Raw genomic sequence first — 17,408 nt, 5'->3', positions numbered from 1 at the left:
ACTGTTCCAAAGCGTTTTGCAGCATAGTCACGGCACGGTAGCACAGTGGTTAGCACTGCTGCTTCACAGCTCCAGGGTCCCGGGTTCGATTCCTGGCTCGGGTCACTGTCTGTGTGGAGTTTGCACATTCTCCTCGTGTCTGCGTGGGTTTACTCCGGGTGCTCCGGTTTCCTCCCACAGTCCAAAGATGTGCGGGTTAGGTTGATTGGCCAGGTTAAAAATTGCCCCTTAGAGTCCTGGGATGCGTAGGTTAGAGGGATTAGTGGGTAAAATATGTGGGGGTAGGGCCTGGGTGGGATTGTGGTCGGTGCAGACTCGATGGGCCGAATGGCCTCCTTCTGCACTGTAGGGTTTCTATGATTCTTTCTATGATTCTATGTAATATAGGAAAAGTGAAGGCCAAATTGTGCACAGTGAGGTCTATGCACAGAAATGAACTAATGACCAGATAACTATGTTGGTGAGGGATAAATATTGGCTACGACATTGGGGGGAACACCCCTGCTCTTCTTCTAATTGTGTAGTGGACTTGCTAAAACATCCACTTGAGAGTTTGGCATCTCATCCAAAAGATGACATTTCTGTCAATGTAGCAGTCCCTCTGTGTGGTACTGAAGTCATGATGTGGAGATGCCGGCGTTGGACTGGGGTGAACACAGTAAGAAGTCTCACAACACCAGGTTAAAGTCCAACAGCTTTATTTGGTAGCAAATACAAGGTATTTGGTAGCAAATAAACCTGTCGGACTTTAACCTGGTGTTGTGAGACTTCTTACTGTGGTACTGAAGTGGCAGGTTAGATTATGTGCTCATATCTCTGGAGTGGGACATTGAATCCATGACTTCTTAAATCAAGCAATTCCGCTACAATTGAACCAAAGCTGGTCGGAAACATTGGCCGGAAGTTTCTGGCCGTTCATGCCGGTGGGATCTTCCGGTCTTGCCGGCGGCGCACCGCTGCAATGAGGGATGCATTCAATGGGAAGCCCCATTAACAACAACAGGACTGGAAGATCCTGCAGCCGGCCAATGGAGGTCGACCCCCACTGCAGTGAAACACGTGGTGGTTTTCGTGGTAAATCCCGCCCAACGTAGTTGACCTACTAACTTGAGTATTACCTAAAATTGCCAAATCATCTCTCAGAAGTGATAAATTATCTGCTCCTGTGGGTCTTAAGCTGCAGCATTTACTTACACGTCTTCCAGCAGGGAAGTGCAAAGATATGTTGTAAGGTTTGTTTAAATTTGCTGCCCAAATGAACTGAACTTCGTGCAGCCAAAAGAGAAAACGCTGGATAATCTCAGCAGGTCTGGCAGCATCTGTAAGGAGAGAAAAGAGCTGGCGTTTCGAGTCCAGACGACCCTTTGTCAAAGGGTCTCTTTTGGTTTCAGATTCCAGCATTCGCAGTAATTTGCTTTCATCCAGTGAACTTTGTGGAACTTGTTATCATGCACTCTAGAAACCAAGCAGAGACTGCCAAACAATGGCTCAGAGGGACTGAGCATGAGAGCAGTTGCTATATATCCGAAAGGAAATGTTGATGTCGTGGTAATTCTCTGGCCTAATAATCCAATGGCCCAGACTAATTCTCTGGGGACCTGGGTTTTAAAAAAATATCTGGAACTGAAAACTAGGCATGTTAATGGTGACCATGAAACTATTGTTGTAAAATGTTATTAATGCCTTTTCGAGAAAAAAAATCTGCTATCCTTATCTGGCCTGACCCACATGTGAATCCAGACCCATAGAATCATACAGTGCAGAAGGAGGCCATTCGGCCCATGGAGTCTGCACCGACCACAATCCCACCCAGGCCCAATTCCCATAACCCCATGCATTTACCCTAGCTAGTCCCCCTGACACTAATAGGGCAAGGGCCCTATTCCCATGACTCCACATATTTAGCCTGCCAATCCCCCTGACCCTAGGATTAATTTAGCATGGCCAATCCACCTAACACGCACATCTTTGGACTACCGGAGCACCCAGAGGAAACCCACGCAGACACGGAGAGATTCTGCAAACTCCATACAGATGTGACCCAAGGCAGGAATCGAACCAGGGTCCGAGACGCTGTGAGGCAGCAGTGCTAACCATTGTGCCACCGTGCTGCTCCAGCGCAATGTGGTTGACTCTTAATTGCCCTCTGAAATGGTTTGGTAAAGCAAGGGCAGTGATGCGTGGGCAACAAATACTGGCCTTGCCAGTGATGCCCACATCCCACGAAAGCATAAAGAAAAGTATAAAGTCAGACTAAAAACCTTAATTAAGATGGCGCCATTTATAGCAAAACCATCAGCACAAATTCTACATTCTGTTGTGTTGGGATTCACACGTGGGCCAGACCAGATAAGGATAGCAGATTTTTTTTCTCTAAATGGCATTAATAAACCAGATGGGTTTTATAGCAATTGTTTCATGGTCACCATTACCGGAACTAGATTTTAGTTCCAGATATTTTTGGAAGAGGATTGGATCCAATTAGCCTGCAGGTAACAGAGGCTGATCAGCCCTGGGTGACTGTATTAATCATTCTGTATTGTTTTCAATTTTAAATCTTGGACAGTAAAATTGTTGGATTTATAATGAAATTGCTTCAATTGTATTTCTCAATTGTCATGAAATGGTAGGATGTTATTAAAATGAATATTTGTTTCTGTGCAAGTAAAATCAAACTGTGATGTATTTTGTAAACCACATCTGGGCAGCACCTAAGAGAAAAGAAAGGATAGGGAACAGGGTGTTATTTGCAATTGATACAATTAGTAGTCAGAGTGTTGTGAGCCAGGAAGCATTTTTAGACACAGATGAGGTGCTGAAAAAGCAGCAGAAAGAAAGAGAGAGAGGCAGCCACCTTCAGAAAACAGCTCAGCCAGAGCTGAAGGACGGGACTTTTACATCGCATTCGCCCCAATGCCGGAAATTCCTGCGTGAGGTCAATGGGCATGGTCTGCCCTCGCTCGCTACGATTCCCATGGTGGGCGAGAGGAAAGATTTCGCCCAAAGTGCTGAAGGCAAAAACCAGTTTGGCAAAAGATCATTCTCTCCACTGAACCGAAGACGATTCCCAAGTCCTGGTCAGTTAAGCTGTACGGTGTGGTAATCATCAGCTAGGTTGGACCAATAGATTTATGGTTGTAGTTTAGGAAACTGGATCTCAACAGAGTTTAGCTAGAGGGGAAGCTGATGCTTTTTGGGTTTTCAATCTTTGAGGGATGAAGTGCTTACAGTTAATTTGCCAAAGTATAAGCTTGTTCTTTGTAATGTTTCTTCCACTTCAACCAATACTTCTGCTTGTTTGTTTAATGACAGAGAGGTCTGAGTTTTCACTGTTCCCACAAATGTTCCTCGTTAATATCCAAAATAAAGTACGCCACACGAAGCCAGTGTTTCAGGGTGGAACACTCTTGCACATAACATCAACAGGGTTTCGTAACATAATCTCTCGAATGTTACTGAAAGTCTCAGCAAGCTGCCTGAAAGCAGTTCCATGCTTACCCACAGATATTGGTATGCCCACACTACAGCTTAAGCTTATTTATTAGTATCACAAGTAGGTTTACATTAACACTGTCATGAAGTTACTGTGAAAGTCTCCTAGCCGCCACACTCTAGCGCCTGTTCGGGTACACTGAGGGAGAATTTAGCATGGCCAATGCATTCAACCAGCATGTCTTTCAGATTGTGGGGGGAAACTGGAGCACCCAGAGGAAACCCACGCAGACACGGGGAGAACGTGCAGACTTGGCGCAGATAGTGGCCGAAGCCCGGAATCGAAGCCAGGTTGCTGGCCCTGTGAGGCAAAAGTGCTAACCACTGTGCCACTGTGCTGCCCATAAGGAATAATGACTACACCCAGAGTCCAACTCTCAAAGGTCCATTGTGGCTGCCAACCTAATGGTTGGAGCAAGTGCATCGGCAAGGTGGTTAGTGAAATTAACCCCTCAGCAGTATTACTGGGCAGAGAAATCTGTGAGAAAGGAGAATGGAACAGTAACAAATAGGCCCAGATTCAGAGCAAAGTGAGAGGGTGGAAGACGTTTTGCCCCGATTTAATTGCCACAAGTGCTTTCATAGAATCTTAGAATCACAGAATCCCTACAGTGCAGAAGGAGGCCATTCGGCTTGCCAAGTCTGCACTGACCACAATCCCACCCAGGCCCTATTCCCATAACCCCGCATATTTACCCTGCTAATCCCCCTGATTCTCGGCTCAATTCAGCACGGCCAATCCAGCTAACCTACACATCTTTGGAGTGTGGGAGGAAACCAGAGCACCCGGGGGAAACCCACGCAGACACAGGGAGAACGTTCAAACTCCACGCAGACAGTGACCCGAAGCTGGAATTGAACCTGGGTCCTTGGCGTTGTGAAGCAGCAGTGGTAGCCACTATGCCGCCCAGATAGACACCATAACAAATTATGACTACATCCAGAGTCCAACTCTCAAAAGTCCATTGTGCCTGCCTTTCCAAGACAGATTTATATTTCAAATGGGATTCGACAGGTAGTTGAAAATGCAGAATATAACAGCATTGAAGAAAGGAACAAAGGAACTAAATTCAAAATCACACCAGCATTTGAGCGAAAAGGGAGATTTAATACTCTGATTACTACAACTCTGTGAGCAACAGTGGCTCTCTCAGGACTAGGATATTCATTTAATCATATCAGTCTAATCATGATGAATAAGGAACCATACCTGCTCTCTCTGCATGCGTTTCTTCTCCAGCCCATATCGAGAGGATTATGATGATAAATGAAATTCGAGACATAGCTCGAAGGACCATTCCTTTTTCACTGGGACTCGATATTAGGACATTAAACCCTGTGGTGAAATAGAAAGAGACTAATGGTTAATTCATAGGTTGCTATCAATATTCTATTCAACAAATAGTAATCTTGCCAGGTGGATTGAAATGGTCCTGTCTGGTCCTGTAACATTATTAAACTTCTGTAAACCATAATTACATATTTTGGTGTATAGGCTATTTTAATCCTGAAAACTTCCAGATGTAATTCGATTTTTTTCTCTCCAGTCTGCTTTTTACCTTGAAGTATGAACGGTCCACTTGGCTGCCTTCCATCAGAAGGACAATGCGGATTGCTCAAATGAGACCAACCCATATGATTAGGACATGCAGTTAATGAAGATAATTGCTGGGGTTCTACCACCCCACCCACCACAGGAATTGGAGTAAGGGAGGGACAGACAATGGGAAGCTCTGTTGACCTCAGGCAGGATTTTCCAGGCTCGGGTCGAGCGATGCCGTAAAATCCCGCCGAATGTTTATTCTTTTGGCTGAGGGTCACTCAGCAACAAACTTCATTCTAGCCTTAATCCAAACATGAACAACAAAGCTGAATTCCAGAGGGGAAGTCAGCGTGACTGCTGCAGAATCTCCATAGTGCAGAAGGAGGCCATTCAGCCCATTGAGGCAGCTCATAATCTCTGAAAGAACATCTTACCCAGGCCCATCCCCTATTCTGCACATTTGCCATGGTTAAATCCACCTAACCTACACATCTTTGGACAGTAAAGGGCAATTTAGTATGGCAAATCCACCTAATCTGCACATCTTTGGACTGTGGGAGGAAACCAGAGCAGCCGGAGGAAACCCATGAAGACATGGAGAGAACGTGCAAACTCCACTCAGTCACCTAAAGCCAGAATTGAACCCAGGCTCCTGGTGCTGTGAAGCAGCAGTGCTTACGAATGGGCCACTGTGACGCCCATGACATCAAGGCAACAAATTTTAGTGGGAATAAGGCTCCCTATCAAAATTGATGTCAACGCCAATCGGGGGATGGGGTGGGGGGGGGTGCTTGCCGGGGGGGGGGGGGGGGGGGGGGGGGTGGGGGGGGCTTGGAGGGGGAGGCGGGGTGGTGGGAACTCTTCATTGGATGCAGGCCAATCATCTCAATCTCAGGGCATTACTGCAGTAGTTCATCAAAGTTATGACATTGTACTGGGCCTCAATGGACTTATACCGACATTTATGAACTATTGAAATGTGGGAACAATTAAACTGCCTTCAGCAAACTTTGAAACAGAAACAAAAGGACATTGCTAAGCCAGGTGGCATTATTAAACACCAATATCTGCACTGTTTCAGTAATTACTGTGACCTATCATAATAAATAATTAATTATATCTAAATATAAACATCAAGGGATAAGTTGCTAAAGTACCAAATTCATTAGATGACTGTGAATTGCAGCCATAATGGATAAGATCACCTGCCAAATGACTGGATCACTGTGGTCACTCAAAATTTGAAACATAGAAAGACGCATCATACAACACTACAGTGCAGAAGGGGCCCATTTGGCCCATCGAGCCTGCACCAATCACAATCCCACTCCAGTCCTATCCCTGTAACTCCACGTATTTACCCCGCTAATTTACCCTGACACTATGGGGCAATCTAGCATGGCCAATCAACCCAATCTATACGTCTTTGGACAGTGGGAGGAAACCAGAGCACCCAAAGAAAACCCACGTAGACACGGGGCGAACATGCAAACTCCACACGGACAGTCACCCGATGCCAGCATTGAACCCGGGTCCCTGGCGCTGTGAGGCAGCAGTGCTAACCACTGTGCCACCCTGATAAAACTGATTCTAATCACAGCTGATCAGCAGCCAAATGCAAGAGGAAGAGTTTGGGTGGTCGCTGGCTCCTTAGAACCCACTTCCCCAATGGAAGACCAGCAGGTTGGGTGATAGTGAGAATACCCAACATTAAGTAAGTTTTGTCTGTTGTATTTTGACTCAACGAAGAGTATTGGAACTGATTTGAAACTCAATTCTGGCGTTGGCATTTCAACTTGCAATTTTAGAGCTCAAAAAATGAAAAGGGGGGTTAATCAGCCACACATAAGTGACGTGTCATTCAGAAAATACAGCCACATTACAGGGATGTTTAATCCAGGGGAGATGGTGACATATTAGTGATGTGTAACCCAGGGAATATGGAAATTCTTCTTATCGTGTCCTAATGACTGACAGTTCCTCAAGCGTCAGGTCAGCAGTGGGGGCATTCACTGATAATTACTCAGTGTTCAGTATCATCTTCAACTCCTCAGAGCCTGAAGCAGTCCATGCCCACATGCTGCAGCAAGACCTGGACAACATTTGAGCTCGGGTTAGCAAGTAACAGGTATTATTTGTGATATAGCTATACCAACGTTGGACTGGGGTGGGCACAGTAAGAAGTCTCACAACACCAGGTTAAAGTCCAACAGGTTTATTTGGAATCATGATCTTTCGGAGTGCTGCTCCTTCATCAGGTGGGTGGGTATTATTCGAGCCTGGTAAGTGGAAGGAAATAATTACCTCCAGCAAGAGAGGATCTGAACTGTCTCCCCTTGATATTCAATTACATTGTCATCGCTAAATCCCCCATCATAAACACCCACTGGCCAGCGATGTAACTGGACCAACCTTATGAATACTTTGATTACAAGAACAGGTTAGTTCTGCGGTGAGTAACTCACTTTCTGACTTCCGGAAGCATATATGCCCCATCTGCACAGCACAAGTCAGGAACGTGATGGAATAGTCTCTACCTCTCTGAATGAGTGTAGCTTCAACAACATTCAAGAAACTCAACATCATTCAAGGCAAAGCAGCCCACTTAATTGTCACCCCATCCACCATTTAAATATTCACTTCTTTCACCATTGGCACACAGTGGCCGCACTGTGTACCATTAAGAAGATGCAAAGAACAACTCGCTAAAGCTCCTTTGAGAGCACAAACTCAGGACCTCACCACCTAGAACAAAGGCAAAAATCATATGGGAACACTAACTGCCTCAAATTCCCCTCCAAAGGAAAGGTGATCACCTAGCGATATTATCACTAGACTACTGTGGCCACTCACCTGAGGAAGGGGCAGCTCTCCGAAAGCTCGTGATTCCAAATAAACCTATTGGATTTTAACCTGGTGTTGTGAGACTTCTTAACAGGAGGACTGGTAGGGTAAGTATGTAGGGTCATGGGGGTAGGGCCTGTGTGGGATTGTTGTTGGTGCAGGCCTAATGGGCCAAATGGCCTCCTTCTGCATTGAAGGAATTTTATGATTCTATGATTCGATATACTTACAAAATCAGGATGGTGAGAAACAAAGTTTCCCATGTCTGCTTCGATCAGTTATGACATAGTAGTTAATGTTGCCACTGATCGTATGCCCTGCACCAGATGGCCGCAAGGAGTATACACAAATGCACTGTCCCTCCAGAAAGTGGCAGTGAACCTGCTTCATTCTCATTCCCTGAAATGATGTACAGAAGACAGCTTCAAACATGGTCTCAGGACATCTTTTCAGTCAACAGAAAAGCTGCCAACCCATCAACCTCGTCTAATTCAATAGCTTCTTCATCATAGTAATGGATGGAGAAGCTGAACAAGTAAGGTAGCTAGCACAAAGCCTAACCATGGTGTTACATAGTGGTCCTAGATAGGGTGAGTGGATTGCTTTGCCTCTTTGGATAAATATCATTGTGGAAATACATCTTGATCACAAGGAGTTCTGAATTCATTTCTCTGGATCCTTGCAAGTTGTAGATTGAAACGTAGACTTCTGCCTTGTGAAGGAAATCACAGAATTATTTGACAAGAGGGACTTTGTAAAGGTTTTCATAAGAACATAAGAAATAGGAGCAGGAGTAGGCCATCTAGCCCCTCGAGCCTGCCCCGCCATTCAATAAGATCATGGCTGATCTGACGTGGATCAGTACCACTTACCCACCTGATCCCCATAACCCTTAATTCCCTTACCGATCAGGAATCCATCCATCCGCGCTTTAAACATATTCAGCGAGGTAGCCTCCACCACCTCAGTGGGCAGAGAATTCCAGAGATTCACCACCCTCTGGGAGAAGAAGTTCCTCCTCAACTCTGTCTTAAACCGACCCCCCTTTATTTTGAGGCTGTGTCCTCTAGTTTTAACTTCCTTACTAAGTGGAAAGAATCTCTCCGCCTCCACCCTATTCAGCTCCCGCATTATCTTATAAGTCTCCATAAGATCCCCCCTCATCCTTCTAAACTCCAACGAGTACAAACCCAATCTCCTCAGCCTCTCCTCATAATCCAAACCCCTCATCTCCGGTATCAACCTGGTGAACCTTCTCTGCACTCCCTCCAATGCCAATATCTCCTTCCTCATATAAGGGGACCAATACTGCACACAGTATTCCAGCTGCGGCCTCACCAATGCCCTGTACAGGTGCATCAAGACATCCCTGCTTTTATATTCTATCCCCCTCGCAATATAGGCCAACATCCCATTTGCCTTCTTGATCACCTGTTGTACCTGCAGACTGGGCTTTTGCGTCTCATGCACAAGGACCCCCAGGTCCCTTTGCACGGTAGCATGTTTTAATTTGTTTCCATTGAGATAGTAATCCCATTTGTTATTATTTCCTCCAAAGTGTATAACCTCGCATTTCTCAACGTTATACTCCATTTGCCATATCCTCGCCCACTCACTCAGCCTGGCCAAATCTCTCTGCAGATCTTCTCCGTCCTCCACACGATTCACTTTTCCACTTATCTTTGTGTCGTCTGCAAACTTCGTTACCCTACACTCCGTCCCCTCCTCCAGATCATCTATATAAATGGTAAACAGTTGCGGCCCGAGTACCGATCCCTGCGGCACGCCACTAGTTACCTTCCTCCAACCGGAAAAACACCCATTTATTCCGACTCTTTGCTTCCTGTCGGATAGCCAGTCCCCAATCCACTTTAACACACTACCCCCAACTCCGTGTGCCCTAATCTTCTTCAGCAGCCTTTTATGGGGCACCTTATCAAACGCCTTTTGGAAATCCAAAAACACCGCATCCACCGGTTCTCCTCCATCAACCGCCCTAGTCACATCTTCATAAAAATCCAACATGTTCGTCAAGCACGACTTTCCCCTCATGAATCCATGCTGCGTCTGATTGATCGAACCATTTCTATCCAGATGCCCTGCTATCTCCTCTTTAATAATGGATTCCAGCATTTTCCCTACTACAGACGTTAAGCTGACCGGCCTATAGTTACCCGCCTTTTGTCTCCTTCCTTTTTTAAACAACGGCGTAACATTAGCCGTTTTCCAATCAACCGGCACTACCCCAGAATGCAACGAGTTTTGATAAATAATCACTAACGCATCCACTATTACCTCTGACATTTCTTTCAATACCCTGGGATGCATTCCATCCGGACCCGGGGACTTGTCCACCTTCAGTCCCATTAGTCTACCCAGCACTGCCTCTCTGGTAACATTAATCGTATTAAGTATTTCTCCTGCTGCCAACCCTCTATCGTTAATATTTGGCATACTATTTGTGTCCTCCACCGTGAAGACCGACACAAAAAACTTATTTAAAGACTCAGCCATATCCTCATTTCCCACTATTAACTCCCCCCTCTCGTCCTCCAAGGGTCCAACATTCACTCTAGCCACTCTATTCCTTTTTATATATTTATAAAAACTTTTACTATCATTTTTTATATTAATTGCTAGCCTAGCTTCATAGTCTATCCTTCCTTTCTTTATCGCTTTCTTAGTCTCTCTTTGTTGTTTCTTAAATTTTTCCCAATCACTTGTTTCTCCACTATTTTGGCCACTCTGTACGCAGCTGTTTTTATTTTAATACTCTCCTTTATTTCCTTCGTTATCCACGGCTGGTTCTCCTTTTTCTTACAATCCTTGTTTTTTGCTGGAATATATTTTTGCTGAGAACTGAAAAGGATCTCCTTAAAAATCCTCCACTGTTCCTCAGCTATCCTACCTGCCAGCCTGCTCTCCCAGTCTACCTTAGCCAATTCATCCCTCATCCTATCATATTTCCCTCTGTTCAAACAGAGGACACTGGTTTGAGACCAAACTTTCTCCTCTTCCATCTGAATCAGAAATTCGACCATATTGTGGTCACTAGACCCAAGAGGGTCCTTCACAATAAGATCCTTAATTCTACCTACCTCGTTACACAATACCAGATCCAAAATAGCTCGTTCCCTCGTCGGTTCCGTAACATGCTGTTCAAGGAAACTATCCTGACAGCATTCTAAGAACTCTTCCTCCATTCCACCCTTACCGACTTGAGTCTGCCAGTCAATGTGCATGTTGAAGTCCCCCATGATTATTGCCGTTCCGTTTTTACACGCATCCCTTATCTGCTTGTTTATAGCCCTCCCCACCTCAACATTATTATTTGGGGGCCTATATACCACACCTACTAGTGTCTTTCTCCCTCTACTATTCCTCATCTCTACCCATAACGATTCCATGTTTTGTTCCTCAGAGCCTATGTCATCCCTCAGTACTACCCTGATATTATCTCTTATTAATAGCGCGACCCCACCACCTTTTCCTTCCTGTCTATTCTTCCTAAACGCCTGATACCCCTGGATATTCATCTCCCAGTCCTGGTCACCTTTCAGCCACGTTTCTGTAATGGCCACTAGATCGTACCCACTTGTGCTGATTTGCACCATCAACTCATTCACCTTGTTCCGAATGCTTCGTGCATTCAGGCAAAGTGTCCTTATTCCAGCTTTTATCTGGACCCGCTTTGATGAGTCGCGAACACCCTCTCCCTCTACTCCCTTATCTAAATTACCGCCTTCATTCACTTGCACCCTCTCCTCTACCATTAATTTTGTAATTCCCCTTACCCCTGCATCCTCCCCCCATCAATTAGTTCCTTGATCCTAGTCAACTCTTCTAGCTCCCCTCCCCCCAACCTATCTAGTTTAAATTCTCCCCAGTAGCCTTAGCCAACCTACCGGCCAGGATATTGGTCCCCGTGTGGTTCAAGTTCCACCCGTTTTTTGTATACAGATCACCCCTGCCCCTAAAGAGGTCCCAATGGTCCAGGAACCTGAATCCCTGCCCCCTGCACCAGTCCCTCAGCCACACATTCATCCTCCACCTCACTCCATTCCTGCCCTCACCTTCCCGTGGCACAGGCAGTAATCCTGAGATTACTACCTTTGCTTTCCTCTTTCTCAGCTGTCTCCCTAATTCCCTGTACTCCCTTTTCACGACCCCTTCTCCCTTCCTACCCACATCAGCGGTACCAATATGTACCGCTACCTCAGGCTCCTCTCCCTCCCACCTCAGGATTTCCGGGACGCGACTAGCGACATCCTGGATCCCGGCCCCAGGGAGGCAGACCACCATGCGAGAATCCCGCCTACCTCCGCAGAAACGCCTGGCTGTCCCCTTCACCATCGAGTCCCCGATTAATACCGCCTTCCTCCTCTTTTTCTTAGCCCTCTGAGTTACAGGGCTGGACTCCACTGCGGAGACACGGCCACTGCTGCTTCCCCCAGGCGGGCTGTCCCCCCCAGCAGTACTCAAGCAGGAGTACTTGTTGTGCAGGGGCAAATCCACCGGGGTGCTCTCAACCACCCTAGCCTTACCCTTCCTGGCCGTCACCCACTTGGCCTCCTCCCGTGGCCCTGGTGTGACCACCTGATGATAGCTCTTGTCTATCACCTCCTCATTCTCCCTCATCAGCCTAAGATCCTCGAGCTGTAGTTCCAGCTCCCTAACACGGTCCCTCAGGAACCGCAGCTCGACACACCCATCACAGATGTGGATGTCCGGGAGGCAAGATGCCTCCAGGACCTCCCACATCCTACACTGGGAACAACACACTGGTTTCACACTCATACTGGACACTTTATGTCAAGTAAGACAGTGAAAAGTTAATAAGAGTGTAAGGAAACAAAAACTCACCCCTGCTCGTCCAAGCCCTGTGAGCCAAAGCCCTGACAGCTCACTCAACTTCCCACTCACTCTGCTGCCCGCTACGATGCTGCCCGCTGTATACTTTGGTGCACTTTTAAACCCTCCAAAAACTTCCCCTGGCCACTCCTGGCCTGACTTCCGGTTTTGAAAAAAACCTCCGATTTTAAACCCAAAATTAACCTCAGCCTGCTCCTGGGAACATGACAGATGAAGAATTTGTTTGCAGATGTTAAGTGACTTTATCTGTTGTTAATTTATCAAAAGTGCTGGATACTAGTTATGACCTCTTTTCTGTCTTGGCTGTGCTCTTGCATATTCTCTGCTTCATGTAGACTTTTTGCATTGTGGTAATGGAGACCACCTCACTCCCAGCCTTCCTCATCATCATTCCCTTCAACTTTGAGAAGCAGCAAGCCCCTCTTTGTTGCAATGTTACCTCGCTTCTCTCTCCTTCTTTTGTCTTTCTCCTGTTACATGGCGTTTCCACAATAGTGATTGAGCATTATTCATATCAACCATCAATTTCCTCATTGCAATGTTACATGATTGATATCATGATTTTGGTAACTCTGAACTGTATTGACAACTCTGCAAGATTGGTTTAGCTAATATAACAAGTCTTCAGTCTGACCGGTGATACTTTTTTTGTACTGACATGGGTCCCGTGAGATCTGTTGGTCCCTCAATCAGTGGAATCCTTACAGGAACTATGACTGCAAACGAATATTCACCGCACGGTGGCACAGTGGTTAGCACTGCTGCCTCACACCGCCAAGGACCCGGCTTCGATTCCCGGCTTGGGCCACTGTCTGCGTGGAGTTTGCACGTTCTTCTCGTGTCTGCGTGAGTTTCCTCTGGGTGCTCCAGTTTCCTCCCACAGTCTGAAAGATGTGCTAGTTAGGTGCATTGACCATGCTAAATTCTTCCTCAGCGTACCCAAAGAGGCGCCGAGTGTGATGACTAGGGGATTTGCACAGCAGCTTCATTGATAAGAATAATGTAAGCCTACTTGCGCGACTAACAAATAAAAAAAAACCTTTTCATCAATCAGCTAACTTAATATAAAACAACGTCACATGATGGAAATATCCTGGGTGGTGGGTATAGAGTGATTTGCATTATGTTAATGGTATGAAACATTTTCCTGTTCAAGGAATTGAGTGGGTCCTCACATGGGGCTTCCCATTAGTCGCTCCATGCACCTATAAGAAGTTAATCTATGGAATTGAACAGCTTTGTTTTTCTTGTTCTATGAAGAAATGATGAGTGCAGCATCAATAAATTGCTTTATACCACGATGAGCCGTTGCCTACCTCATGATCATCAGAAGATGCTTGGGAGAAAATTCAACCAGATAGGAATGAGATGAAGGTCCTGAACCTGGAGGTAACATATCTCTGCAATTTTCCTGAGGAGGGGAGAAGTGTTATTCCCTGAGCTAAGTCCAAAGTAAGACCATTTTTAATTTTTAAACCTGGTGAGTGGGTATCTGAGTCGTGAATATATATTTTCATCCCTCATTTCCTGTGCATCAGCTATGATTCAGTTGGTAGTGCTCTTGAATGTAGCTCAGAAGAATCTGGTTTCAAATCCCTCTCCAGGATATGACCACAAAACATTATGCTACCAGTGTACTGTTGAGAGAGTGCTCCACATCCAGAGATGCCATCTCTCAGACGAGATACTCAGTTGGATGTAAAAGATCCCATTACACTATTTCAAAGAAGAGTGAGCCAGGAAATGACCACCTATGATAGAAGAGAATCTAACCATGTCCTATTGATATTCAATAGAACTTCCAATGCTGAATCCCCCACTATCAACATCCTGGGGGTTACCATTGACCAGAAACTGAGCTGGACAAGTCATAGAAATACAATAGCTACCTGGAGGAGGTCAAAGTCAGAAAAATTCTGCAGAAAGAGACTCACCTCCTGTCTCCCCAAGGCCTGTCTGCAAGACACAAGTCAGGAGTGTGAAGGAATAGTCTCCACTTGCCTGGATGAGTGCAGCTCCAACAACAATCAAGAAGATCAAAACCTTCCAGGACACAGTGGTCTGCTTGATTGACACCTCATTCACCACCTTCAAAATTCAGCCCCTTCACCACCAGGAGCAACTACAGTTTATCTTGGAGATGGTACCCTGTAAATGGTGCAAGATACACTGCAGTAACTCACCAAATCTTCTTTGACAGCACCTTCCAAACATGCAACCTCTGTCACCTAGAAACACAAGGGTTACAGGCACATGGGGCATTCCCCTCCAAGCCATTCAACATCCTCACTCAAATTTGTATCGCTGATCCTTTACTGCCGCTGGGTCAAAACCCTGGAACTCCCTCCCCAACACATGTATCTACATAACACGGGCTACAGCAGTTCAAGAAGGTGGCTCACCACACCTTCTCAATGGCAATCAGGAAATGTCAACAAATGCTGGCCTTGCCAGCAATGTCCACATCCCATGAAAGAATTTTTAAAATGTCCTGGATGATATTTATCCCTCAATCACAAAAACGTATTATCCAGTCATATTGGTCTTTATGAATGTTCATGAAGAGAATGTTCATTGGCTGTAAAGCACTTTGAGGTGTCCACTGGTCATGAAAGTCACTATATAAAGGCAAGTATTTATTTCCTTCTTTCATCCCATAGGAATAGAGGTGTTCCTCTTTACATCCAGAGTCTACAATTGTACTTTCTGCAGAACTAATTAAACAGGCCAATTAAAGTGCTGTCAATCTCTGCACAGCACCAAGCAACAATAATTAACACATAGGTTAAGTATAATCAACATTCAGCTGTAACAAGCAAAATGGTCTCTTCAATCTGGTATGCATATCTGGGATACTGCTCTGGAGTTCCCGTTGATATAGGTGGTGAAGGTGAAAATTGGGGTAGAAAATGGGACACAGGTTAACTTCCCCAATTGATCCCATTGACTATGATAGGAATGATGCTATTACCACAGGATAATTTGAGTGTAAGTTTTTAAGCATCATAGTTGAGACAGGAGCTATTAATGCCCATTTTACCCCAAACCATTTGATATCAGTCCACAATTATTTTTTTGTTCACGTATGGGACATGGGCGTTGCTGGCTGGCCAGCATTTGTTGCCCATCTCTGGTTGGCCATGGAGAGCAGTTAAGAGTCAACCACATTGTTGTGGCTCTGGAGTCACATGTAGGCCAGACTGGGGAAGGATGGCAGATTTCCTTCCGTAAAGAGCATTAGTGAACTAGGTGGGTTTCTCTGACAATCAACAATGGTTTCATGATCATCAGTAGATTCTTAATTCCAGTTTTTTTTATTGTATTCAAATTCCACCAATTGCCGTGGCGGGATTTGAACCCGGATCCCCAGAACATTAGTTGAGTTTTTGGATTAATAGTCAAGCGATAATACTACTAGGCCATCATCTCCATTGATTGTCCCACAGAATGTGCAGGTCTTATTTACAAACAATTACATGCGCAGATATATAATAATACTAGAAAACCTGCAGCAAGAGGAAGTGATTTAGTCTATTAAGCTCATTTCTTCACAGAAAATGTAATAATCTACCCTATTATAGACTCCTGATGATTGTAGATTCCTCTCACTTAATCTCCTGAGGGCGAGTTCTGCACAATTAGCTCTTGCATCTCAAATAAAGCCTCAAAATGTTTATTCACTTCCCAGTCTGTCCAATTGAAAGTTAAACTCTTGTCATTCTCAGTTGACATTGCTTCTATCCTCTACTCCTGTCCCAGCATCCTGCCAGGAGCCATCATGCCTCCGATCCCAATAAAATCCAGACCCATTCACAACTGGACATTCCCCACCCTGTTAGATGGAAAATTTGTCAGCTTTCAATGTTCATCGGATGTTTTACTACTCCAGATTTTTAATGGTATCAACATTAACCACAATAGAAATGCTAATTTAGTGGTTGGTTGGGTAGATTATAAACCCTTTAATTTGGTGACTCATGACATATTGTAAATTCATAATATCATCTTGAAATAGAATTAATCAAGTGAGTTTCCTTGATGGGAAATACATTTATTGAGCTGCCACTTAACCCAGAATGCTGTTTACATATCTGTCTCTCTGAATCACTTTGTTATTATTATCTTTTAAAATTGCTAGTTAGATGCAGCCTGGGTTACTTTGTCCAGAATAACCCCAATGGTGGCATTGTGAATAGGAACTGTAGATATGTGACACTGGCCTTTCAACAAAACGTGTCCAATTTAATATATTCCACCCAATTTGTACAATCTGCTGAGATGGAGAGCCAGAGATTAACATGTATTAATTTTCCTCTTAATTTCTCTTCGAATAAATGGAATAGATCAGCAAATGGTGCAGTGCAGGTATTTAGACAGGAGCTTTTCACCTTCAGGAATTAGGTTCAGTTCTCAAGTCCAGACTAGATTTTTTCAAGTGCATCTTCATATGCTGTGTTCCCTTTGGGGAAGTGGTGGAAGGATTTCCGAGCTGATTATCAAGCCACACTATGAATGCTCCTTCTGTGGCCAATAAGTCCGGGCATTGGATTTGAACCCAAAGATTCCAGTCAAAAGTAGGGGCCCTACCACTGTGCCACAAGACGTCCTGGTTCCTTTAGCTCATGGATGACAAGAGCATTCCTTAATCCAATTTCTC

At 45.0% G+C, this 17,408-nt stretch overlaps 1 protein-coding gene across 3 annotated transcripts in view; it reads right to left on the bottom strand.

Moving 5' to 3' along the window:
- Positions 1-17,408, bottom strand: part of col22a1 (collagen, type XXII, alpha 1) — a 339,481-nt gene that overhangs the window by 312,437 nt on the left and 9,636 nt on the right. For all 3 annotated transcript variants that reach the window (XM_078215791.1, XM_078215792.1, XM_078215793.1), the window contains exon 2: positions 4,703-4,828. In XM_078215791.1, coding sequence (XP_078071917.1) covers positions 4,703-4,790 — 88 coding nt within the window. In that variant the 5' untranslated portion in view covers positions 4,791-4,828. The remainder of the gene's footprint in view (positions 1-4,702; positions 4,829-17,408) is intronic.

This window comes from Mustelus asterias, chromosome 7, assembly GCF_964213995.1.
Source record: "Mustelus asterias chromosome 7, sMusAst1.hap1.1, whole genome shotgun sequence".
NCBI lineage: Eukaryota > Metazoa > Chordata > Chondrichthyes > Carcharhiniformes > Triakidae > Mustelus > Mustelus asterias.
The sequence above is the reverse complement of the archived record's forward strand: the minus strand, read 5'-3'. Positions and strand labels throughout refer to the sequence as shown.